Raw genomic sequence first — 24,392 nt, 5'->3', positions numbered from 1 at the left:
GTATAAGTGATGTCATGTCTGATCAACAACAATGGTAAATGATCAACAACTATGGTAAGCATGGATGTTGAATGTCAACGTGTCTTGCAAGCATTTAGTGCAAAGCAAGCATAGTGAGAGCTGTGCCTAGCTGGACACTCTAATCCACAGATTTGCTTCTGGCAGTAGTTTTAGCACCTTCTCTATACAGGCTGAACCCCTTGTACATTGGTACTCTAATTATTACACTTTGACTTTTAGAGCACCAATAGACTGTGGGAGTGAATTGCTTGTGGTAATCTTCTCTAGATAAGGACTAAATGAGATGTATGTGGATATTAGAATGATTTCTAGGACTGGTTTGTCTCTAATATTGATTATGCTCCATCCAGATTGGCTCATGTGTCCATGCCCTCTTATATTGTTGCTCTAGTAGGAACCTTATTGTATAGTCGATTTGATCTACCCACATTTGGAAAGGCTTTACAGAGAAGTCATACAAGTAGGAGTTGTACATAATGTTCCGGCAGCAGTTTTGAACCTCCTATACGGCATTTGTAGGAGTTTTACATAACCAAGAAACTTGAATGCCCAGTTTGTTTTCGGCAGCAGTTTTGAGCCTCTTGTATGCCAAATGAAATGCTGTAAATATGAGTCTTTGTACTGTAAATTGGTGATTTCTGTCTTCTAGAGCAGCTTGGGCCTGTGGGAGCTAGTTGGTAATCTTCTCTAGATAAGGACTGAATGAGATGTATGTGGATATTAGAATGATTTCTAGGACTGGTTTGTCTCTAATATTGATTATGCCCCATCCACATTGGCTCATGTGTCCATGCCCTCTTATATTGGTGCTCTAGTAGGAACCTTATTGTATAGTCGATTTGATCTACCCACAAAGTCTTTATGGAGAAGCCATACAAGTAGGAGTTGTACATAATGTTCCGGCAGCAGTTTTGAACCTCCTATACGGCATTTGTAGGAGTTTTACATAACCAAGAAACTTGCCCAGGTTGTTTTCGGCAGCAGTTTTGAGACTCTTGTATGCCAAATGAAATGCTGTAAATATCAGTCTTTGTACTGTAAATTGGTGATTTCTGTCTTCTAGAGCAGCTTGGGCCTGTGGGAGCTAGTTGGCTGCAAAATATTTTCAGGCAGGGTGCCCAAGCAATAATGACATTGGTGTCAGAATATCATCTATAGGAACTGTTTTGTCCGTGTTAAGAATATGATTGCTCCTTGTCAACATTAGTGTTACATCTATGAAGATAACTCATGTTCCCTGATTTGGATGGATATTTGCAGGAGTATGAGGTTGATGAGGTCGGTGTTCTCTCTCCTGGTCAGATGCAAATAGACGAGCTTGTTGCTGGAGAGGTAGACACTCATTGGTTCTCCTCCTTTGTTTTCTTGGAGACAAAGGGGTTGTGGGGTGTAGGACAGCTCTGGATTCCAAAGGGGAAAGGAAAGCAATATATTGACATGCAGGACCTTAAGAATCCCTTAAAAATAAATATGAACTATATAATAAAGGTGAGGGAGTGCCTAGTTAACAAGCCCACATCCTTTTCGAAAAGCATGAACACTTTATTCGGTACTCCTGTCAACACAACACCACCCAAAGTATTCAACATAGCTTTAACAAGCTTATTTGGCCACAAATTAGATTCTTAATGAACCAAGCCTACAACAAAAAAAAAACTACTCATAACAATTCAAAAGCATAAAGACAAAAGAACAAAGTACAGACAACAAACATCAAAGAACAACACACGAAAAAACATAAAAATTACAAGGTGACTCAATCGGCTCAAAGAAATATTGAATACAAAATCTGTATTTCTTTGTGGAATCCAGTGCTTTCTTAATGCAAAAATATAGAATTGTAATTAAGTACAGTGTGAGACCTGTGGAGTCTCAAAGGTTTACTATACCATTTTTTCCAGAACTGGAAGAATTGCAGTATTTTTTTGTTGAGTGGGAACTGTCAGGTGTGCTTTGTTGGTATGCACCAAGATTGCCTTGGTCACTGTTTTAGTTTCATTAAAATACAAAGGTGAACATAAGCAGCCAGATCAAAACCCAGTAAGGATGATGGGTCATTTGATTGAGCTTATGTTTAAGGACAGAGCGTTTGACATTTGAATGATGAAACTGTGTTTTAAGGGGAGCGAAAAGCTACTGGAAAGAAATAAAATACGGGCAAAAAGACTATACCAAGGGTCTGAATGTCAAATTTTACAGCCCAACCGTCCTATTTTAGTTACATAAATCAAAGAGCCTTTGTGTAAGTCACAGAGCATTTGACATTTGAACCCAAAGGTGATGCTGCATATGAAGTGGAGTGAAAAGATAAAGGCTATGTGAAGGCTCTGAATGTGATATTTCAATGCAATAAAATACAGGGGCACAAGGAAGGTCGATAGATGCATCTGGAATATAGGTATCACTCAGCAAGTCTAAGGGCTGATCTGATGTGTTAACACAGTGAATGTAAGGCTGATGTGTCAATACAGTGAATTTATCATTATTTAGCACATCGCATCTAATGGTACTTTCTTTGGCGACATTGGAAGTCTACGCATGCACACTTGTGTCACACAAAACATAAACTTATCATGTGAAAGGTACTTCATCTATTATCTCATCTCATCTTTGGAACATATCCAAGGGCTTGATCAATGCGCAATGCTAAATGCCGATTATTTATACATGTGTTCTTAGTGAGTGTGAACGGTTTACAAGAGCTCCTAGATTGAACTTTGGGCAATGCTCCAGAGATGGAGCGATCTTGTTTGGAATCTTTGAAACCCAAATGACAGCTTATGCTTGGGTATTGATGAGAACATAAGCATAGCTTTGCTTGCTTAGTTTTTTAAATTCTAAATGTCTTACTCTTTGTTATGTTTCATGTCTCTTTTGAATGTTCTTCCCTTTGCCTCTCTGTGCATTGGTGGCCTTCACCACTTGTGCTGGCTCGTGGCTTAAAAAGGGGGATGTCTGTTGCCATATACAAATGTGGTCTTGATATGCCTTGGATATAAAGAGGAAGTATTGAGTATTCCCCCCGAGGACTCTTGGGTGCTCAGTGGGCTTTTGCGTTGCCAAGGGCAGATGATGGACCTCTTGTATTCGGTGCCCTCATCCGTTGACATGTCGTCCTTTTTTAGAAACACCCCCTACTAGGTTAGCCTCAGCCAACCAAGAAATACAATGCTGATCTCTAGCCTGAAGCTACTTGCAAGACCATTAAAGGTTATAACACAAACACAAGGACATAGATGGGGTTGGTAATGCACCACCACCCAACTGTAGATTCTTGCGATGATCATCCTCGAGCTAGACATCAGACAACCCTAGACCAATGCTCTTGTAGGTAGTATCAAGCAATGCTCTACAAATAGGCTGGTCATCCTGGGGTCTTTGTCACTCACTATGGATTTGGGTGCTCCATGATGCTTGAAGATTTGTGCCAAGAACACTTTTTCCATGTGGTTTGCTTATATAGTTTTTCTAACAGGTATGAAATGTGCCTGTCTGCTGAATCTGTCAACGATAGTTCATATATCATCATTCCCTTGTTTTGGCCTAGGAAGATAAAATCCATGGCTACGCTTTCCCATGGTGATTGAGGCACGAGAACAGGCATCAAAAGTCCGAGTGTTTTCTGCCACACCTTTAGAAGTGACATGCCTATATAATGGATGTTGTCGAGAAAGAATTCATTCTTTTTATCACTGATATAGAGTTTGTTATTATGGAACTCATGAAATACTATAGGTATCCTGGTACAGCAACAGATCAGGGACTTCCTTCAGCCACCCTCAGTTCTAGCTCTACAGTGAGGGATCTCCCCCTTCAGGATTCTTCCTTCCCTACAGTACTTATTCTTTCAGTTGTATTCAGCCGTCTGGGCCAGACATTGCTTCAGTTATTATTCCTCTTTTGAGGCCCATTATATTTACTCCCTCTGATTCTCACACTCAGTCCACAGTTTCACTTGTGTTTTGAGTGTATTATTCTATCAATTCAGATAGCAGTGAGCAGGAGAGAGAGTGAGTTAGGCTCTCTCCTTGTTACAAACCCCCTTACAAGGTGAGTGCAGCTCAGAAAGAAGAGATTATGACCCACATACAAGATTCTCTTTCTAAAGGGCTCATTAGACCTACTTCTTCACCTTTTCATTCACGTGTGCAGGTAGTTTAGAAAAACGAATGGGCCATTTCGCATGTGTGTGGTCTACAGAGCCCTTGGATCTCATAGTACACAGGACACCTGAAGATGAAATGCTCCTCTGTCTCAACCTCCTGCATGTCACACAGTGTGCATATGCGCCTCTCCCTAGGTAGTCGCTCTGCTCTGCCGCTCTCGATGCGAAGTCTGTGTGAAGAGACCCGGAACTTCCCAAGAGAGATCCTCAGCAAGTGGGGTAGGTGAATCTGCGTGTATCCTGGTGGGTCAATGAAACTTTCCACTGTGATATGTAAGAAGTGATCTCAATAGAAGCTAAGCTTTATTGGGAGTTCACTCGGTCCAAACCAGGTCCGAAATGTGTGTAGCTGTAGTAGATCCTCACGGATAACTTGGTTGACCTCGTGTGATAAGAGGGGAGAAAACAGAGCATCCATGCTGTACTGGAAGGGAGGTAGTCTATCCATGTGGAGCTCCAATCACTCAAACCATCTCTCTGTACGTGCATACCAGCACCTCTGGTCTCCTCTTGCTGCAAGTGCCATAGAAGAGAATAGAGCTATCCATGGTAGCCTGCTACGCCTCGAGGTATAATCTCCATATTCCCTAACTCGGTACAGATATGTGATGACGTGAAATGCGGCATCTAGCTGTAAAGGGGGTGACCCAAACTTAGCCTGAATGATCTGGTGAGCAACGGATGACTTACCATGAATCATCCGTGATAACATAAGAACCTGTAGCCGCTCCACACGGGCCCACTCTGTATCCGACAAGTCTGGCCCCCAACAAGGGCTGCCGTACATCCCCGTTGGGAGAGCCAAGGAGTCAAAAAGCAACCCCTTGGTGCGTGGATCCTGAAAGTGCGAGTGGAAGCACTGCCTCTCTAGTCTGGCCAATGAAGCATACCCTCTACTCAAGCGTGCCTGCATCGCGGGTCTCATAGTGAAGCTGGGTCCGGAGAAGATAACCCCAAGATAAGTGTATGATGAAACTATCTCAACAGATGACCCCGCAAATGTGAACTGCACTTGACGAATGCAAAGCATATCCGATGGGCACAATACTTTGCACACACCTTCAACTAGGTGGAATTGACTTACATGCAAAGTGGCACTCCCATCCCATATGTGCTTGATCGGATAACATACCTAGCAGCGTATTTTTTTACGGATGTGCATGACACTAGAGCAAAAGTAGTATTTAATGCTCGATCGACCATGCAAAGGATATCCGATGGGCACAACACTTTTCGTACTCCTCAACCTAGGTGGTATTGAAATGTTCTCAAAGAGGCACACCCATCCGATAAGTACTTGGTCAGATAACACGCCTAAGAGCGTGTTTCTTTGCAGATGTGCATATCACTAGAGAAAAAATGGTGTATAATGCGTGATCGACCATGCAAAGCACGTTTTACCTAGGTTAACCTTCAAGTCATGAGACTCACAAAAGAACTGTAGTGCGTTTAGGTGTCTCTGAAGCCCCTCTGCTGAGGAAGACAAGAGAGCCACGTCATCTGCATAGAGCAGACCTGGATCAACGTGCCTGCAAGAGAGCAACCTACACCCCCCTGTGTGTGCATCACTGTCTCAAGCTCGTCAATGTAGAGACCAAACAAGGTAGGCGACAAAGATACCCTTGTTTGACCTCGATGGCACTCATGATCTCGTCTGTCCACCTGGATCCTGCCCGAACTTTACCAGAAACTCTCTCTTAAAGTGCCATGACAGCCCAAATGATATCTTGGTCATAGCCTAAGTCCTGTAGGCGCCGTATGAGGCGGCCTCTCGGAACCGTGTCAAATGCCTTGCGGAAATCCACAAAGCAACAATAAACCGTCTGCTTCCGTGACCTCGCCTCCTCGATGATACATTTGAGTGTGAGGATGTGGTCCATGGTTCCATGATCACGCCGGAATCCGGCATGTCCTGTTGCTCTAAGTCCTCAACACTCTGCAAGTCTGCTAACCTCGGAGTCAAGTACTAATGCATAAATCTTGGACATGACATGTCCATTCATAATGGTCCTGTAGTTCTCGAGGCTCATTGGATCCCCTGCCTTGTGGATGTGTGAGATAGTGTTAATGGTCCAAGTGTGTGGAAATCCCAAACAGACAGCTTGATTAAAAAGCTTTGCTAAGATCGGGGCTAGGAGGTTAATCCCATATGCAATGAACTCAGTGCATAGCCCCTCGTGATCCTCCGCTCGGCCATTATGAAGTTCCATTATGGCATCCTTTACCCCTCCTCTAGTGAAGAGGGTGCAGGATGTGGGACGAGGCATGTGAGAGAGGTTAGGGACTGGCTGATTTGGGATGTCATAAAGTGTGCATGCATAATCAAACCAGATCTTAGTGTCAGTGAGTGGCGGAGGGGACCGTCCTAGAAATCTCCGCCAGAAGTCCTTAGAGTTGTTACTAAACAAAATGTTCAGTAGCTCCTCCTCGTTCCGACGAACGAAGTCTAGTTTCTTCCTCCGTACCAGTCTACGGTATTCACGTAGCGTATTCGGTGCGCTCGGAAGACTGTTTTTGGTTTCGAATCTAAGTTGACGGCGTAAAGCCTTATACTCATCATTGTACCAACCATTACAGGATACGGTTCCAGGGGGTGGTGGGCGGGTGGTGTGGGGGAAGGCAGCCTCGTGTAGTGAGTGGGTGACAAGGGCAGCACGATCCTCTGAAAGGGGTATGAAGTTCATATAAGCGAGAAGTATGTATAGATGGCCAGAGTAAGAAGGTGAGTGATCCCGATCAAAGCGTATATCGTGGTAGGTGGAGTAAGCACTGAGTGGGGTGGAAGGTGCTATGTGAAGGGAGGTGGAGATGCTAAAGAAAAGGTATGTATGATCAGCCCTTGGGGGGAGAGGTGCTACAGTGAAGTCAGCAATGCGAGATGTGAAGACAGGGGATCCCATGATGTAATCAACAACATTGGAGCCCCCCCCATGTGGAAAGCATGTGAAATCACCTGATGCAGACCATTATAGATAATGAGATCATGTATCCTGTCGAGGTCTAATAGGGCCTGCCCATAAGATGAGAATGGACCTCGAGCGTCAGCTGAAACTCGTAGCATACCTGCCTCCTCAAGGTCAATATCTGGCAGTAGAGTGGAATCATCTCTGAAGTCAAGAAGTGGTACATGACGGGCCCTTGTCCTCGCATTGAAGTCCCCTACTAGAAGGACTTCTCCGTGGCTAGAGAAGTCAACGATGGACTGATAAAGGACAGCAAATGGGGATGTCTCATCATCACCTCGGATATCTCTGGCAAAGTGGGAGGTCTCAGGGGGAAAGTAGCAAATTGCGACAAACAGATCCTGGCTGTCCATTTGTCGAATCCGGATCCAAAGAAATCTGGAATGTTTCTCTCTCTGCTCTACTGAAATGGTCCCCCGAAGTGTGGATCCTAAAAGGACTGCAACTCCACCTGAACCTCAAACTCCTCCTGTACCCCTCTTCTCATCTCTGTAGGCAGACTCCCATGTATACCTACTGACTATTGGAAGAGGGCGCTGTGGACTCTGATGTGTCTCTGTACAAAAGCATTAGAAAAAAAGGGAGCTCATTTTGGGGCCTTTTAGAAGAGAGAGAAAATAGGCTCTCAACCAATCAGGAGTGGGTCAACGTAACGTTGAAAATTCAACAAAAGAAGATGAAAATAAGAAAAAGAAATAGTACTATATGTTCGTAGAAGCATGTCATATTAATGAGGTGATCTAATTTGAATCTTTAAAAAATTTATTTTCTGTGCAGAATTTGGTGATTCTGACACCGCAGACGCGTCCGGAACGGCTCAAAATCCCAAGAACGGCACTGGAAACGCTGGAATCGGACATCCGGAGGCCCGGAAACGGCCAAAAAATGCCAAAAAGTGAGATTTGCAGAAAAACGCGATTTGGTACCTTTCTGACAGCAGAAAGGTACCAAATCGCGCTTTTCTGCAAATCTCACTTTTCGGCAGAAAGGTACCAAATCGCGTTTTTCTGCAAATCTCACTTTTCGGCCTTTTTTGGCCGTTTCCGGGCCTCCGGATGTCCGATTCCAGCGTTTCCAGTGCCGTTCTTGGGGTTTTGGGCCGTTCCGGACGCGTCTGCAGTGTCAGAATCACCAAATTCTACACAGAAAATTGTTGCTCTTTTATGAACATTGAATGTAAAGCATGTGAAAGAATATATTTATTCCTTTTCACACTGACATTTCTCACGCAAGTATCCATATTTTCTTGCTTTTGTAGAGAGAGAAAAGAGAAAATAGTGAATTTCTTACAGGGCCTCAAAATGAGCTCCCTTTTTTCCTAATGACTATGCAGTGGCCTGTATAGGATTCCAAGAAGTACCCTGGTTTTGACCATAAGGTACCATTATAGTGCAGGACAGGGTCTTGGATATCTGAGTCTCAGAGACCCCGCTTCCCTATGTAGGGGAGGGGGCAGGTGCCCTACGGGGGCCTATAAGAAGTCGTCCCTCTCATACCACTGCCCACTTGCCCTCCTTCCGAGCCTGATCCCGCTGCTGCAGCAAAGAGCGCCTCTCCTCATCCTGTAGAGGGGTGAGGTCCTCATCCATAGAGATCGTTGGCTGATCTCGAAGGACTGACCTGCGTCGATGGATCTAAGAAGTGGGTATCATAAATTATTAATATTATCCTCAAGACATACATAAAACAGCTTTTTCGAACTACCTTTGGATTGCTTGAATAGTTCGTAATGTCCATTGGTCTTACAAATTCTCCAGCCACCTTCAATCGGATGATGGATTGCATTTTTAGCCCCCTCCGCATTGCACAAGTATTTTCTTTGATGATATCAAGGTCCAATGAGGACCATAAGAAACACTTAGCCAGGCTATATGAGCTCTAATAAGTGTACATTTTAGCTAAAATAATTGGCTTTGATAAAATCAATAGCTTTCTCCCGAAAACTGGTGCTCCACCATGAATAGCTTCTTTTCGAATGTAGGACCTGTTGGAAAGCTGAAAGGAAAGCAAAGAGTGGACACAAACTCAGGATACTTGCATTACTTGCTTTTAGAATGAAGAAGAGTGAGGTCCTTGAGTAGGCACCTCATACATGCTCACTGACATCACTGATGACCTCAGAGCTCCACAATCATCTCCTTAATCTGCTCCTAGATTCTCTCAATCATCCTATGTGGCTCTTCACCACCTAACTGTGCTTGTGGGCACCTAACTGTGCCTCTAGCACTCACACATAGAAACATAAGGTGTGCTTGAGGCATACACCTTGAGATATCCCAACAAACCCCCCCTCAAGGAAATGCCTCAAGCTATGTCAAGGATACATCTAGTCTCATAGTTTCTCATGCCATCTCATGGTGGTCAAGGATAAATCTATGGCTAGGTTCTCATGCTAGCAAGGGTTCCCTTGGGTGTAAGGTAAACAGAAAGGGATACAGAAAGACCTTCCAATGGTTATCTCCCCTGCATGTACATGCACACAATGTCTGCAGGAGGTACCATGGAACAAAAACATACACATGGCCTACATCATAAGGTGACCAGAGGTGTTTACAAAACACACAAAACACAATAGTTTATTTTCATTCATTTTGGAGGACTATCCAGGCTGAGTACCTTGACATAAAAAGAGAGATCTGGAGCATACATAGAGATGATTTAAAATGCATAATCTTCATGGGATGCCTCATCTTGTGGAGGCAAAATATCCATGTCAAGGCAAGGTCTTACCACATGGGCAGTGTCTAGTGCCTTATAAGATGGTACTATGATAGAACAAGTGGATCTGAAAATCATATCCTTCAAGATAATAATTATCTTGTCATCTCCATAGTTGTGTAGAGAAGCATATCTTAGGTATTTGACCTTCATCTTTTTCTTGTACTTGGAGTCAAATAAAAGTGCCATGAGAGGGTAGATCTCTGGCTTTGTAGTTTCTTCCTTTTTGGCAACCATTGTTTTGGCAATCTTCAACAAGGAAGTCAGGTTGACATTTTCATCCTTTGTAGCATAACAAGACATTGCTTTATGTTTTGGCTTTTCACATATTTTGCATAAGCAAGCCATGAGAGGGTCTAACCCAGGTATTGGGCAGTGTCTTCTCTCTTACAGGGCTTAGAATAACAACTGAAATGCTTCAAAATATAAGCATTTAATGTAGCAAAGTCTTGTGACCAAATTTCAAACAATGATGCTTCTTCTTACATGCTTCATAGAAGTGGCTAAAATGAATACTTTCCAATCAAAACTAGGTCTAGCAATTCAAAACAAAACTGAAGCCACACTTGTACTGAAGTTATTGAAAGTTTCAAAAAACCAGAAATGCTAGAGTAGCATTTTATGTAGCATCATCTTCAAAAACTTGTCCAAAACTGTCAAAACCAAAAGGCTGAACTTGGAGGGCTTGTAGCTCACTCTTCAAAGCAAGGAAAAGAGGGCTTTCTGAAGCAAAAGAAAGCTCATATACCAGAGAGGGTCCAGCACAGAGGTTGGACGAAATGGTGCGCACTTTTGCCCGGGAGAGTTGCTACAGGCTGAACCTGAGTTTTGACGATTTCTCCCTCGTTACTGAACCAAATGACCTGAAAAATGGCTCAAAATCTTCGTCTTGAGGTCGCCCATCTACTCCTAAAAGGGCTCAGGCAATGGCGGAGCAGGCAGGGAGTATTGAGCAATAGAAGAAATTCGCTGTTTGGAGAATGGCAGCCAACAGAGACGTTTTTTTTTCAATTGCTTGCAGGTGGAAGTTCGCCCATACTAGAGGAGTTTCCAGCTCAGAGGGTTTGGGCAATGGTCGTTTGTAGGTGGAGAACCAAGCTCTCAAAGATTTTGGAAGAAAGAGGAAAATGGAGAAGAAGAAGATGAAGAAGAAGAAGATGATGTGGCAGAAATGGGCTCAAGGGGGATCAAAGGGCTCTGATACCATGTTGGAAAGCTGAAAGGAAAGCAAAGAGTGGACACAAACTCAGAATACTTGCATTACTTGCTTTTAGAATGAAGAAGAGTGAGGTCCTTGAGTAGGCACCTCATACATGCTCACTGACATCACTGATGACCTCAGAGCTCCACAATCATCTCCTTAATCTGCTCCTAGATTCTCTCAATCATCCTATGTGGCTCTCCACCACCTAACTGTGCTTGTGGGCACCTAACTGTGCCTCTAGCACTCACACATAGAAACATAAGGTGTGCCTGAGGCATACACCTTGAGATATCCCAACAGGACCCCCCTAAAAGCTAGTCACCCATCTTTTAGTGGCTCGTCCTCTTAAAACATGGATGAATTCACCACTCTCCAATGCGCTGTAGAGAAATAAACAAATAACACAACATTCACCCATTAATTGTTAGCCAATGCGTGCATACTCGTGCTCTTGACTAATCCTAGTCCTCTATGGGTGTCCCCACCATCACGTAGAAAAAAAACAAACAATAAAATAAACTTTCTGTAGTTGACAGATCTTTGACGGGAGCTGAAATAAAATCTCTCTGAGGATAAATACAATTTTGGGACATAGACAGGAGGCTTTTGGCCCTTCTATATAGTATAACAAGGGCTGGTTCGAGAGGAGTAGTAGAAGCAAACTATGCTGATACAATTTGAATGAGTTCAATGTATGATATAGATGAACCTAACAGTTTTGAGGATGGTCAAGACAATGAGCATTGGATGAGAGCCACGAAGTCATATTCTTGAATTTTTTCAAACCCAGATGGCAAGGTTTTGATGAGAATGTAAACTTAGTATGACTTCAAAGCTATTTCTTTATTCTACAGTCAGTTGTGCTTTTACCTCTTCCAAACTCTCTTATTGCTTTCATCTCTGTTCTTGCCTCTTCTCTCTCTCATTGCTCCTTGGCTCCTTTCAGCACAGCCTGCTTGTGAAGCACTGATGCTGAGTTGGCACTGTGAGCTGACACTGTCACGTGTCAGCCTTCAGGTGAGGTGGCACTGCCATGTGGGCAGCTGATGTGGCAGATGATGACGTGGCACTTGACTACCCCTGATGACATGGCACTAGTCAGAGATAACCATGGTTAGGTAACCGTGATCAAAGGTAACGATGGTCAGAGGTAACCGGGGTGATGTGGCAATAACCGACCATATCGACGTGGCACTGTGGATGAGGCTGCCACGTGGCAGATAATTTTGCCACGTGGCCAACTATTGACCAAAAATGATTTTTAATATTTGTAGGATTGGACAGTTCTTGTGTTATAAGGTCTTTGTTTTTCATCCTATTTGAGTTTGCAGTGGAAGCATGTGCAACTAGGAGATCTTTTTAGAGTCTGTTCTCTTCATCTTAGGCTGCTATGTCATTGGATGAGCATTTGAATGAGTCGTGTCATGTTCATGAGATATCCAATCATACTTTCATACATATTGGATTGTTAGATTTATCATTTATGACATCTGATAGAATAAGTTTGGGCAGCAATTAATCACAAAATGGAGTAGTAAAGTGTTCAATATTAACATTCAGTGTGCCACATCTTCACTTTTTATTGTTTTTTGTTTCTTTGTTGTTTTTAGAGCTTTAGGGTATAGGTCTAACTTTGGCTGTTTGTACTTGCACTCCGTGACTTCAGCTTAGAAATCTGATACAAAATGAATGTAAAGCTGAAACGAGGCAAGTGATCTGGAGCTGAAGTCACGGAGTGCAAGTACGAACAGCCCAAGTTAGACCTGATACCCTAAAGCAAGGTCAAAAAGCCCCTAAAAACAACAAAGAAACAAAAAACCGTAAAAAGTGAAGATGCGGCACACTGAATGTTAACATTGAACACTTTATAACTCCATTTTGTGATTGATTGCTGCCCAAACTTATTCTATTAGATGTCATAAATGATAAATCTAACATCTTCTGGACACATATAATGTGTCTTAAACATTCTACATTGCTTCTGTATTACAGATTATGTGTGTTCTTTTTATAATAATCATGGAAAGAACCTTTATGGGATACTTCATGTATTCTGGCATTGATTGTTGATAAGTATCACTATGATCGTTCTGATGGAAAGGAGTGCATATATGTCAAGCAGATTCCCAAATCTTCTGGATGGTGGTGTTGATGAATGCTGAGCAGCAGGCATTAATAAAGCATGGGGTGTTGGAATTGTGTGACAGACTCAGATTTCCTAAGTGTTGCATGTGTGCTGTTGCTGGACGATGAGCAATAGCAATGAATATTGTCGCATCAGAAATTTGAGTTGTGTTAATAGACTGAGACTTTCAAGTGTTTATAACCTCTGTCTGCAAGGTTTAGTGGTCTGACAAAATGTTTTCCTTCATGCTTAGGTGGGCTATTTGGCTGCATCAATTAGATCTGTAGCAGATGCTCGAGTTGGAGATACAATCACTAACTTTGCAAGGAAAGCAGATACAGCACTTCCAGGGTATCAAGAAGCAACACCTATGGTCTTTTGCGGTCTCTTTCCTGTTGATGCGGACAAGTAAGAGTCATCTGCTGTACATAATAAAATTTCAAGCCATGTGTATTTGGTTTATTTCAATTCATATCGTATAGTATTTGTAAGGCATGAAATACATGGATTTATATCTCAAAGCATTTAGCTTGTTACATCATCTTAGCGTTGGGCTACCATACATGGTATTGCTAGTGTACCAGATACCAGGTTTCGATACAACAAGTTGGGATTAAGCTGATGATTTCTTTAAGGTGGCTTAATTGTGCAGTTCGCAAGTTTTAACATCAGTCTTGTGCCGACATGATGTGGTTACCATAGATTTTCGGAGCTTCGTGAAGCATTAGAAAAGCTGCAGCTGAATGATGCTGCTTTAAAGGTGCTTTTCTATGTGGATGGATTTGTAGCATGGTTTTGAAAGCTTTATTACTGAAATCTTTGTAGATTTGCATTATGCTCACTCAATGCATGTTTACAGTATGAACCTGAAACTTCAAGTGCGATGGGATTTGGTTTTCGCTGTGGCTTTTTAGGTCTTCTACATATGGAAATTGTCCAGGTTCCTTCCTCTCTTTTATGTGGCCTGCAATGCAACGTGTTTTACTGATGGCCAACGAGATTCAACGTTTTAAAGATTTTATGGAGGCAGTGATGATCAACTTGTTGAGGGTATGGTTGACTTAGAATGTGCTGCATTTCAGGAAAGGCTTGAAAGGGAATATGGCCTGAACCTGATAACAACTGCTCCAAGTGTGGTATATCATGTGATGTGCTTGGATGATACAATGGTAATAGAATAGCTCCTCTGTTCGGTTGATAAGGTGACACCATTTAATGGATAGGGAAAGTCTTAGGCCATTTTTAGGGATAATGAGTTTGGCTTGTTGTCACACATTGTAATATTATTTGGTTAATTTATTTCTCATGATTGTTTGGCTTTACCTTTCTTTGCAAGGACAGGTTGAGTGTTCAAATCCCTCTGAATTGCCAGATCCTGGAAAGCGTAAGGCTATAAAAGAGCCCTTTGTCAAAGTGAGCCCTATGCTTTGATGAATGTTGAGTCTTTGCTGGTGTTGTGAACGTATCAAAGTCAAGAATTGGTTTTGGAGTTTAAACACAAAGAAAAGTGTGATGTAGACAGACATGCATTATTTCTAAACAGGAAAGCTGTCACCTCTTTTATCGCTCGACATATCCTGGAAGAAGAAAGTTGCCATTTTATTAACAATAAACACAAACACGTTTTCCAGGCACATGCAAAAAATGTATTGGCTTTTGCCACGCTTGAAATGATAAAAATACTAGATATGTAGCGCAGTCAAAATATCATGCTTATAAAGCTCCATGGGTGTGGATTGTCAAGTACAAAATGTAATCACAAAGGAAGACATGTGGATCTCACAGCGGCTCCGCCGCTCACAGCATCTCCTGCCCCCTGACAGCAACTCCAGCAGCTTTCTGCTTGTTTGCAGCCAATTCCATCAGTCCTACCCTTAGCTTTTTATTGTATCTGCTTTTTCTTCAATCTCATAGATAATTCTGTCTTTTGAAGATAGTAATAGGCTTTCTTTCTATCTTTCTCTCTAGCCTCTTGTTGCACCTTAAGCAGAGATGTTTTACAACTTTCATTCATGAGCTGTACAACACGGAGACCAGTTCCTCAAGGCACATAGATGAGATCAGGGTGTTCATTCAGATCAGAGTGATCTCTGAGAGGCCTAGAGCGAGAGATACGATAGACCCATCTGCGTGTCGAGGTATAGATCAGACTCGTGGATCTCTCCTTCATGTTTACCAGACCAGAGGCATGGCTGACGGACGTATGAAAGAAAGGAAGAAAGAAATTTTATTAGAGTCTTCGGAAGACCGATGGGTCTATGAGACTGAAAGAAGACCTGATACAAATCACAGTAAGGGTGGAGCTACTGAAACGAGCATCATCACCCGTGCTGAATCCTAAGTCTGATCATACATAATCAAATACATCTGGATGTAACAATGAAAAGAAAAGGACTGGAGCGGAGCGGAATCCTCCGTATGTCATGCCCCGCTGGCTGGTGTATAGCCGGTGATGGGACGCTGGTGCCCGTCAAGGGGTGCCGTGCGTCTCGGTCTCCTATTCGAGGCTCGACGCAAGACCAAAGCCACCGTGACTCCCGTGGGATGTATCCCGGGTCTAAACAATGACGGGAGGTCCCCCAAAGTGATTTGTGTGTCCCCTCGATGTCTCGCGTGTCGTGCTCCGATCGTCGGGTCGGGGTCTCTGTCACGTGAGCGGCTAGAGACTGGACGATCAATGTCACTCGATGGGAAGAACTCTGTGATCCTGCTCTGAGAGGTGTCTGATGATGTGACCAAGCCCTGTCGCCTGAGTAAGTACTCTCTATGTCGGATTCCCTCGTGAATGAAGGCTGCGAGGCATCTCTGATCTGGGTAGGCGAGGAATCTTGAAAGGAGCCCGGAGCCGTCTCTGAGGAGGCAGTGGTAGCGACCTCGGATCTCGTAGTACACTGGGCACCTGAAAATAAAATGCTCCTCTGACTCAACCTCCTGACAGTCGCTCAGTATGCATAAGCGATGCTCCCTAGGAATCCCTTCTGCTCTGCCGCTCTTTATGCGGAGGCGGTGTGATGATACCCGAAACTGTCCGATGGAGATCCGTAGTGAGTGAGGCATATGAAGCTTAGTGTACCCCGGTGGTGTGATGAATCCCTCCTCGGAAATGTGAAGACAGTAATCTCTGTAGAAACTCAGCTTCACTGGAAGCTCCCTTGGCTCCAACCAGGTCCTAAAGGTGTGTAGCTGCAGGAGATCCTCTCAAATGACCTGGTTGGTATGTGGCCCGATCGTGACGGTGGGTGGGAATATTGGAGGGGCATCTAAACTGTACTGAAAAGGAGGTATCCTATCGATGTGAAAAGGAGGTTTCCTCCGGATCATCCGTGAGAGCATGAGGATCTGCAGTTGGTCCACCCGTGTCCACTCTATCTCTGAAATGTCAGGCCCCCAACAAGGGCTGCCATACATACCGGCTGGTCGGACCAAGGAGTCGAAGAGAAGAGTGTCGGTCCGAGGGTCCTGAAAGTGGGAGTGGAAGTATTGTCTCTCTAGCCGAGCTAGTGAGGCGTATCCCCTGCTCAGTCTGGCCTGCATCGTGGTCTCATCGTGAAGATCGGGCCGGAGAAGATGACCCCCAAGTAAGTGTATGAGGATAGGATCTCAACTGGTGACCCACCCAAAGTAAAAGTAAACTGTTTCTGTTGCATGTTTGCTCGAGAGGTGTTAAAGATCATGACCTTGGTCTTGCCAAGGTTGACCTCCAAATCATGGGATAAACAAAAAGCCTGCAGTGCATCCAGGTGTCGTTGGAGCCCCTCGGGTGTGGACGACAAGAGTACCACGTCATCTGCATAAAGAAGAATCCTGATGATGATCCCGGTAAGTGAGCAACTGGTCCTTCCGAACGTCCCCATGAAAGTCTCAAGCTCCTCGATGTAGAGGCCAAACAGAGTCGGTGATAAGGGACAACCCTGTTTGACCCCTATGGTACTTAGGATCTCATCTGTCCAACCTGCACCTGTACAAACTCGGCCTGAGACTCTCTCATATAGTGCCATGACTGCCCAGATGATCTCGTGATCAAATCCCAGTGTCTATAGGTGTGTGATAAGATGAGCTCGAGGTACTGTGTCAAAGGCTTTTTCAGAAATCCACAAAGCAATAGTATACCCTCTCCTTCCGTGATCTGGCCTCCTCAATGACACTCCTGAGTGTGAGTATGTGATCCATAGTCCCATGGTCTCGCCTGAAACCGGCCTGACCCTTTGCTCTGAGCCCTCTCATCTCTGCGAACAGGCTGACCGATGCATCCAATACAGCAGCATAGATCTTGGACATCACATGTCCAATCATGATAGTCTTGTAGTTACTTGGGTCCATGGGATCCCCTACCTTGTGGATGGGGGTGATGGTGTTGAGTGTCCAAGTGCGGGGGAAGCTAAGGCAAACAGCGTCATTGAATAGCTTTGCTAGGATTGGGGCTAACGTGTCGATCCCATATGCGATAAACTCAGTGCATAGCCCCTCATGATCCTTAGCTCGGCCATTGTGCAGTTTCAATGTCACGTCCTTGACTCCCCCTCTAGCGAACAACGTGCAAGTGGTGGGACGAGGTGTGTGTATGAGGTCTGGAGTGGGCTGGTGTGGGACATCATATAGATGGTGTGCATACATGTGCCAGACTCTCGTGTCGGTGAGGGGTGATGGGGACCTGCGCTCAAGGAATCTCCGCAAAAAATCCTTAGAGTTGTTGCTGTACAAGATGTGCAACAGCTCCTCCTCATTTTGACAAAGAAAAGCCTGCTTCTTCCGACGTATGAGACGTTGGTACTTGCGTACCGTGTCTGGTGTGTTCGGGAGGTGACATCTGGTTTCAAGTCGGAGCTCTTGGCGATAAGCTTTGCAATCCGCATCGTACCAATTGTTGCAGGGTACAGAACCAAGAGGTGGTGGTCTAGTGGACCGTGTGGTGTGGGGAAAGATTTGGAGGGCAGCCTCGTGGAGTGTGCGACTAATCAGGGCAGCATGGTCCTCTATGAGTGGTATGTGATCGATGTAGGTTAGGAGTTTGTTTAGGCGTCCAGAGTAGGCCAGTGAGAGGCTGTGATCAAAGTGTATGTCGTGGTAGGTGTCGTGCTTCCTATGTGGGGTGTGTGGTGTGGCTAAGCATGGGGTGGCGATAGTGAAGAATGGGTATGTGTGATCAGCTTCTGGAGGGAGTGGTGCTACGGTGAAGTCGGTGACACATGAAGTGAAGGTAGGGAATCCCATGATGTAATCTACTACACTAGTGCCCCCCCCGTGTGGGAAGCAAGTAAAACCACCTGAGGAGGGCCATAGGTCAAGCCCGTTGTAGATGATGAGATCATGCATCCTGCCCAAATCAAGGAGCGCGTGTCCATATGGTGTAACAGGCCCGTGTCGGTCCGATGAGGTCCTAGTCATACCTGCTCCGTCTAGGTCCATGTCTTGAAGCATGATAGAGTCGTCTCGGAAGTCCAGGAGTGGTGCCTGTCGCGTACTTGTCCTGGCATTGAAGTCCCCAACAAGGAGAACTTCCCTGCGGGCTGAAAGGTCTGGGATATCCTGATGTAAGGGTGCATATGGAGATGTCTCACCCTCTTCTCATGCCACTTTGGCGAAGTGGGATGTGTCTGGCGGGAAGTAGCATATTACTATGAAAAGGTCACGGGTGTCTGTGCGTCAGGTCCGGATCCACATGAATCGGGAGTGTGCGTCCTTCCTCTCAGTGGAGATGGCTCCAGCGAGGGAAGACCTGTACAATACTGCGACCCCGCCTAATCCTCGGACTCCTCCTGTATCCCTCGTCTCATCCCTGAAGGCTCACTCCCATGTGTGGCCACTGACTATCGGTAGTGGACGCTCTGGGCTCTGGTGTGTCTCCGTGTAAAAGACTATGTCTGGTCCTGTACAAGACTGCGAGAAGTTTCCTGGGTCTGACCATAAGGTGCCATTACAGTTCCAAATGGTGCAGTCTAGGGTCTTGAAAACCTGAGTCTCATAGGCCCTGTCCCCCTGGGGGGTACGGGTGGGAGCCCGACGGGTGCCGGTCAACAACCTACCATCTCGGACCACGGCCCATTTCCCCTCCTTGCGGGCAACATCCTGCTGCTGCAGAAGAACTCGTCGCTCCTCAATTTGTAGTGGTGTCAAGTCCTCGTCCATGGACATGGTGGGATGCTCTCGTAGAGAGGCTCGGCGTCGGAGTGTCGCTAGACGAGCATGTGAATCTCTGAAGCGAATGACTAGGGGCTGCTCTCGGTTGGGATCTCTGCCAACACGCCATGCTCCCTCTATGCCAGGGTTGGGGACCCCCATGGTGGTGGTCACAAAGGTTGCCTCCTCCATGGGCGTCATAGTGGTGCTGGTGCTGTCTCGCGTGATCCCTCGTATCCGGATGTTAAGGGCCTTCGAAGCCCTCTGCTGCTGTTCCTGTATGGTGGCTGAAATGGTTGCCTTTGCGGGCTTCCGTTTTGCCACGTCCACCCATCTAGTCCCTCCAGGCGCTGCTCTGAGGGTCCCGAGCTCCTCTCGAAGCTGTGTGATGTCGTGTCTGAGTCCTTGGATAAGGGTGCCCTGCTCGTGTATAATGCGGGCCTGCTCCTGGGTGTATCGGGCCTGCTCCTGGGTGTAATGTGTCAGCTCTGCCTGACGGGCCCGGATGCTGTGTATCTCAGCTAATAGGGAGCACTTGTATGGCAGCACAAGGCCATAACTAGGAGATAAAAACTGGGAATATCTTGGAATGCAACAATTGATGAGCGGTATAGATTTCTGTCGATGTAGTCATTGACCCGTTGAACCAGGCTCTTTGGGTCTATTTCAGTGCGTGTGCTGTTTTTACACAGTATGCACACTTCGTCCATATTGGTTGTCAACATGCGCCTCTTCTGCGAATGGCTCCCCAATCTTGGGCTATCACAAGAATCTCCAGTCTCATGTCCTTGGAATGGTCAAGGTGGCCTCTCAATCAATTGTCACTGATCTCACAATTTTGAACAGTGAAGTCTAGACTATGTTGTGCAAAAAGTAGGGTTTCTGCAACCCCTAGATGATGTGACAGTGCCATGTGGCTCCCCCACATTTTTAATTCGCCCACTACATCCATGAGTTGCCCGAGCTGAGCTAATTGATGTCTAAATGTAACAACGGCCACTGGTTGGGCCACAATTTAATCAAAATGTTGTAAAATTGAATATTATTTTTCTACACTCTTTTGATGCTCAATTTAATTTCCTACAACCCAAAGATGTTTCCGCACCATTCAAATTTCCTGCCACAGTGCTCTGAAAATATCCGACCTTTGCGTAGTAATGTAGAACTGCACTTAATGTGCTTTGTCGCTGAATGAAACACATGATTCTTAGCCAAACTTGTACACCTTCTGTTGTCACAAAACAAAGCTAAACTTTCCCTTTGTGGCATTCGAATCTCTCTTAGTAAAACCCTCAACCATACGTGCCATGCTACCTGGTTTGTACTCCAGTCGAATATAATGAAACTGTCTGTTTGTTTTGAGCACTCTACTCCATGCCACATCAGCTAATCCAAGTGAGAACAAAACCAGCGGTAGACATCATCATTTCGTTCACTAAGCTGCACGTGTCAAGTTCTTGAAGATGTTTCTTCACCTGCTCTATAAACCAGGCGCAAGTGCACGGTACCATTAGATACTTGAGTTTCTTGGCTGCTCTCCTATGAAACTTTCTTGGCTCCTTCATAAATTTACTCACTTTGTGGACTGCATTTGTTTATGTCAAGCCTTGGAGTCCCAATTCTGTCATATCAGATGATGTACGTAAATCAGTCTTAATTGCTGCCATAGGTGTATCATTGTTGCCAATGATGCATATATTATGGACACATAATACTGAAAGACCAATCCCCATTTTTTTAAAGTAATAGAGGTTTGAGTTTGCAAAACTTTTAAACCCGGCTGAACAAAGTGCTGATGCTACATAGCATACCATGCCATTGGTGTGTGCTCCAAGGCCTTCTTTAATCTCAAGGCAAGCTGTTCTTTCCCTCATGGTTTTTTTATTGGATCTAGTTTTTTTCAGTCTCATAGAGCCTTTTGTCTTTCGTAGATGTTAATAAACTTTCTTTCTTTCTTTTTTTCTTTCTACAAAGCCTTCAGGGTGCTCAAGATAGGCCTCTTCGTTGAGATAATTACCAGCCTTGCTTTGAACTTTTAAACCCATCTGAACAATGTGTGATGTTACCTAGCATACCATGCCCTTGGTGTGTGCTCCAAGGTCTTCTTTAATCTCAAGGCAAGCTGTTCTTGCCCTCTGTTTTTTTTATTGGATCTATTTTTTTTCAGTCTCATAGAGCCTTTTGTCTTTTGTAGATGTTAATAAACTTTTTTTCTTTCTTTTTTTCTTTCTACAAAGCCTTCAGGGTGCTCGAGATAGGACTCTTCATTGAGATAAGTACCAGCCTTGCTTTGAACTTGTAAATGTTGCCTTTGAAGCTCTTCTTGATCCTGTCCCCTTGGTGTTTCCTGCTGCTGGCATGCTCCCTGGGCCTGGACGCCTTCATTCTGGGCCTTTTCTAAAGGTTTTCTGGACTTTCTTTGCGACAGAAGTTCTCTGAAGCCGTATTCTTGGACGCCTCGCTCGGCGCACTGATTTCTGAGGTTTCAGTGGACTGGAATCTTCATTCTGGTGGACGAATTCATGGCGGATTTGCTACAGCTTGCTGGACGCTCTCTTTGATGACCTTTGCTGTCGCTGGAAGTCAGTCAAGGACAGCTCCCTCCTACCAGAGTCTGCTATCTGCTGTTCAACCATCTTCTGAGGCTGTTTCGAGCTGAAACAGGCTCCTTTTGTTGGCCGAATTCTTGTCTTCTTCTTTTGCTTTGTGCTACTGTCATTCTTGCTGAGTTTCTAGAAGGTTGGATGCCCTGCCGTTGGCCTGGGAGAGGACTGGGCCACTGGTTGTGATACTCTCTTCGGGGGGGTGCAGTGGCAAGCCTTGGGCTTAGTAATGGCTTTGATTTGTGTAGATGCTTTGCTTGGCATGATGCTGGGTTGTTCTGCTTGTGATATGTATGGCTACTAAAGGGAGTCCCTTGTATTTGAACTAACGAGTGAATAAATAAATACCGCAAGGGGTGCCAAGTGTTGGGGCCAACATGTGTCACTGTGTATGCTTTTGAGTAGGGGCATTCAAGCCTTCCTTGTTTTGTATGGTTCAGTGATGCTATGGTGTGAATTTGTATGCTCTAAGTATTGTGTTTGGGCAATGGCAATGGAACATGGTGGCTGTATTTTGGTGTTGTGAGATAATAGTGTCAGATATATTGCCCTTTTTCAGTCAAAGGCGGGTTACAGTGGTTGCGTTACCGGGAGTTGAACCCAATCATCCAGAGGAGTCCCTAGGCAGCTTGGGCAGAGAAAGTATCTGCTGATTTTCTTGGTACAGCCACCCATTGCCTTTAATATGGAGCATATAAGGCTTGGTTATGATGTAGACTCAGAGCCTGAGCTAGAGCAGCAGATAAGGGGAGCACACCTTGGAATAAGAGTGCAAGATGCAGCCCTTGAAGGGCAGAATACTCAGGTTGATGCATTGGGGCAGCCAGCTCCACAAGTACATAACACTGCTAGTACAGTTGCATTGGGTGCGGACCCAAGTGTACAGCCAAATGCTATGGCCGTAATGCAAACTCAAATGGCTTCTGTATTGCAAGTTTTACATAATCCAGCTCTATTGCCGAGGGCAGAGGCACAGCCCATACAAGATCCACAAATGCAGGTGCGACAGCCACTACAAGAGCCACAGACACGAGTGGTACAGCCACTTGCAGTGCCATAGAGGCAAGGACCAAATGGGAATGAGCATGGTAGCAATGCTCAGAATGTGCAGCAAGGGCAGCAAGCCCAACCACATTATGTGCTTCAGCCAACTCACTTTGGAGGAGGATCTATATTTCAGGCCATGACCTCACAGCCAGCACAAAATCCTTTGTATGCTAATGTGGGGATACAGCCTCGAATGTAGGGGGGCAGTCCCATGGTGTCTCACACTCAAGCAGAACCACCTGTGCCACCAATCTGTGCCAACCAAGTCCTGAACCGCCTGCCACCAAATCAGAAATGTGCAGGCAGTGGTCTCGATAGAAACGGAACTTCACAGGAAGCCCTATCTGTGCCAACCAAGTCCTGAACATGTGTAGCTATAAGAGACCCTCCCGGATGATGAGGTTGAACTCATTGCCCCGAAACGGGAGAAACGGGGCATCAATGCTGTATTGAAAGGGTGCTAGCCTGTCTATATGGAAACCCAGTCTCTCAAACCATGCATGTGTGTGCATACCAGCATCTCTAATCACCCTGAGCTGTCATTGCCATAGAAGATGCTAATGCCAACCAAGGTAGCTTGCATCTCCCTGTAGTAGTGTAGGAGCCATATGATCACGCACAGTATAGATAAGTGATAGTTTGACATGCCACACTTGACTGCAATTGAGAATGCCCGAACGCAGCCTGAATGATTTGATGAGGAATAGATGGCTTGCTGCGGATCATCCATGACAATAAGAGAACCTGTAATCTCTCCACTTGAGTCCACTCTGTGTCGGATAGACGTAGGCCCCAGCAAGAGAGAGAGAGAGAGAGAGAGAGAGAGAGAGAGAGAGAGAGAGTTTATTAAAGTCTTCGGAAGACCGATGGGTCTATGAGACTGATAGAAAACTGATACAACAAGTAGAAAGGGTGGAGCTACTAAACGAGCATCATCACCCCGTTTCTTTTCAGTCATGCACTTGTAGATTTCCATTTGAAAGGTGCTTTTATAAGCACTCAAAAAGCATAGTCCATGAATTTTAGTCCAGCCAAACATGCATACACCCTTAGCTTGCCAACAACAGAAGAAAGAAAGAAAGAAAGAAAGTTTATTAAAGTCTTCGGGAGACCGTGAAGGTCTATGAGACGAAAGATAACTGATACAATGAGCATAACGGTGGTGGTCTCAAAACGGGCCAACCAACCGTTTCTACAAAAAAAGAGGTTATGAAGGACTATGTGTCTAGTCCTGATACAAAAAATATATGTGTCTACCTCCAGATGATACAAAGAAGAAGAAGGGGGGGGCACAAAAAAGTGGGGCAGAGGAGGGAGATATAGTATACATGTGCAGGTGGTGATCGTCAGAGACCAATCATAGAGGGGCCATCAAATGGGAAGTCGGAAAAAACCCTGCGATAGATGATTGGCCTCTGACGTCACGCGG

At 44.9% G+C, this 24,392-nt stretch overlaps 1 protein-coding gene across 5 annotated transcripts in view; it reads left to right on the top strand.

Annotated features, from left to right (window-relative positions):
• LOC147891500 (Small GTP-binding protein) overlaps nt 1-24,392 on the top strand; it is a 224,393-nt gene that overhangs the window by 92,580 nt on the left and 107,421 nt on the right. For all 5 annotated transcript variants that reach the window (XR_015542420.1, XM_087388079.1, XM_087388078.1 and 2 more), the window contains 6 exons: nt 1,282-1,353; nt 13,450-13,604; nt 13,899-13,956; nt 14,056-14,136; nt 14,279-14,365; nt 14,538-14,609. Coding sequence is in view for 4 of the 5 variants with exons in the window: in XM_087388079.1 (XP_087244205.1) it covers nt 1,282-1,353; nt 13,450-13,604; nt 13,899-13,956; nt 14,056-14,136; nt 14,279-14,365; nt 14,538-14,609 (525 nt within the window). In the remaining variant the exon portion in view is untranslated. The remainder of the gene's footprint in view (nt 1-1,281; nt 1,354-13,449; nt 13,605-13,898; nt 13,957-14,055; nt 14,137-14,278; nt 14,366-14,537; nt 14,610-24,392) is intronic.

The sequence above is a fragment of the Dipteris shenzhenensis genome, chromosome 17 (genome assembly GCF_047967505.1).
Source record: "Dipteris shenzhenensis isolate YYH24624 ecotype China chromosome 17, Dip_SZ_1.0, whole genome shotgun sequence".
NCBI lineage: Eukaryota > Viridiplantae > Streptophyta > Polypodiopsida > Gleicheniales > Dipteridaceae > Dipteris > Dipteris shenzhenensis.
The sequence above is the reverse complement of the archived record's forward strand: the minus strand, read 5'-3'. Positions and strand labels throughout refer to the sequence as shown.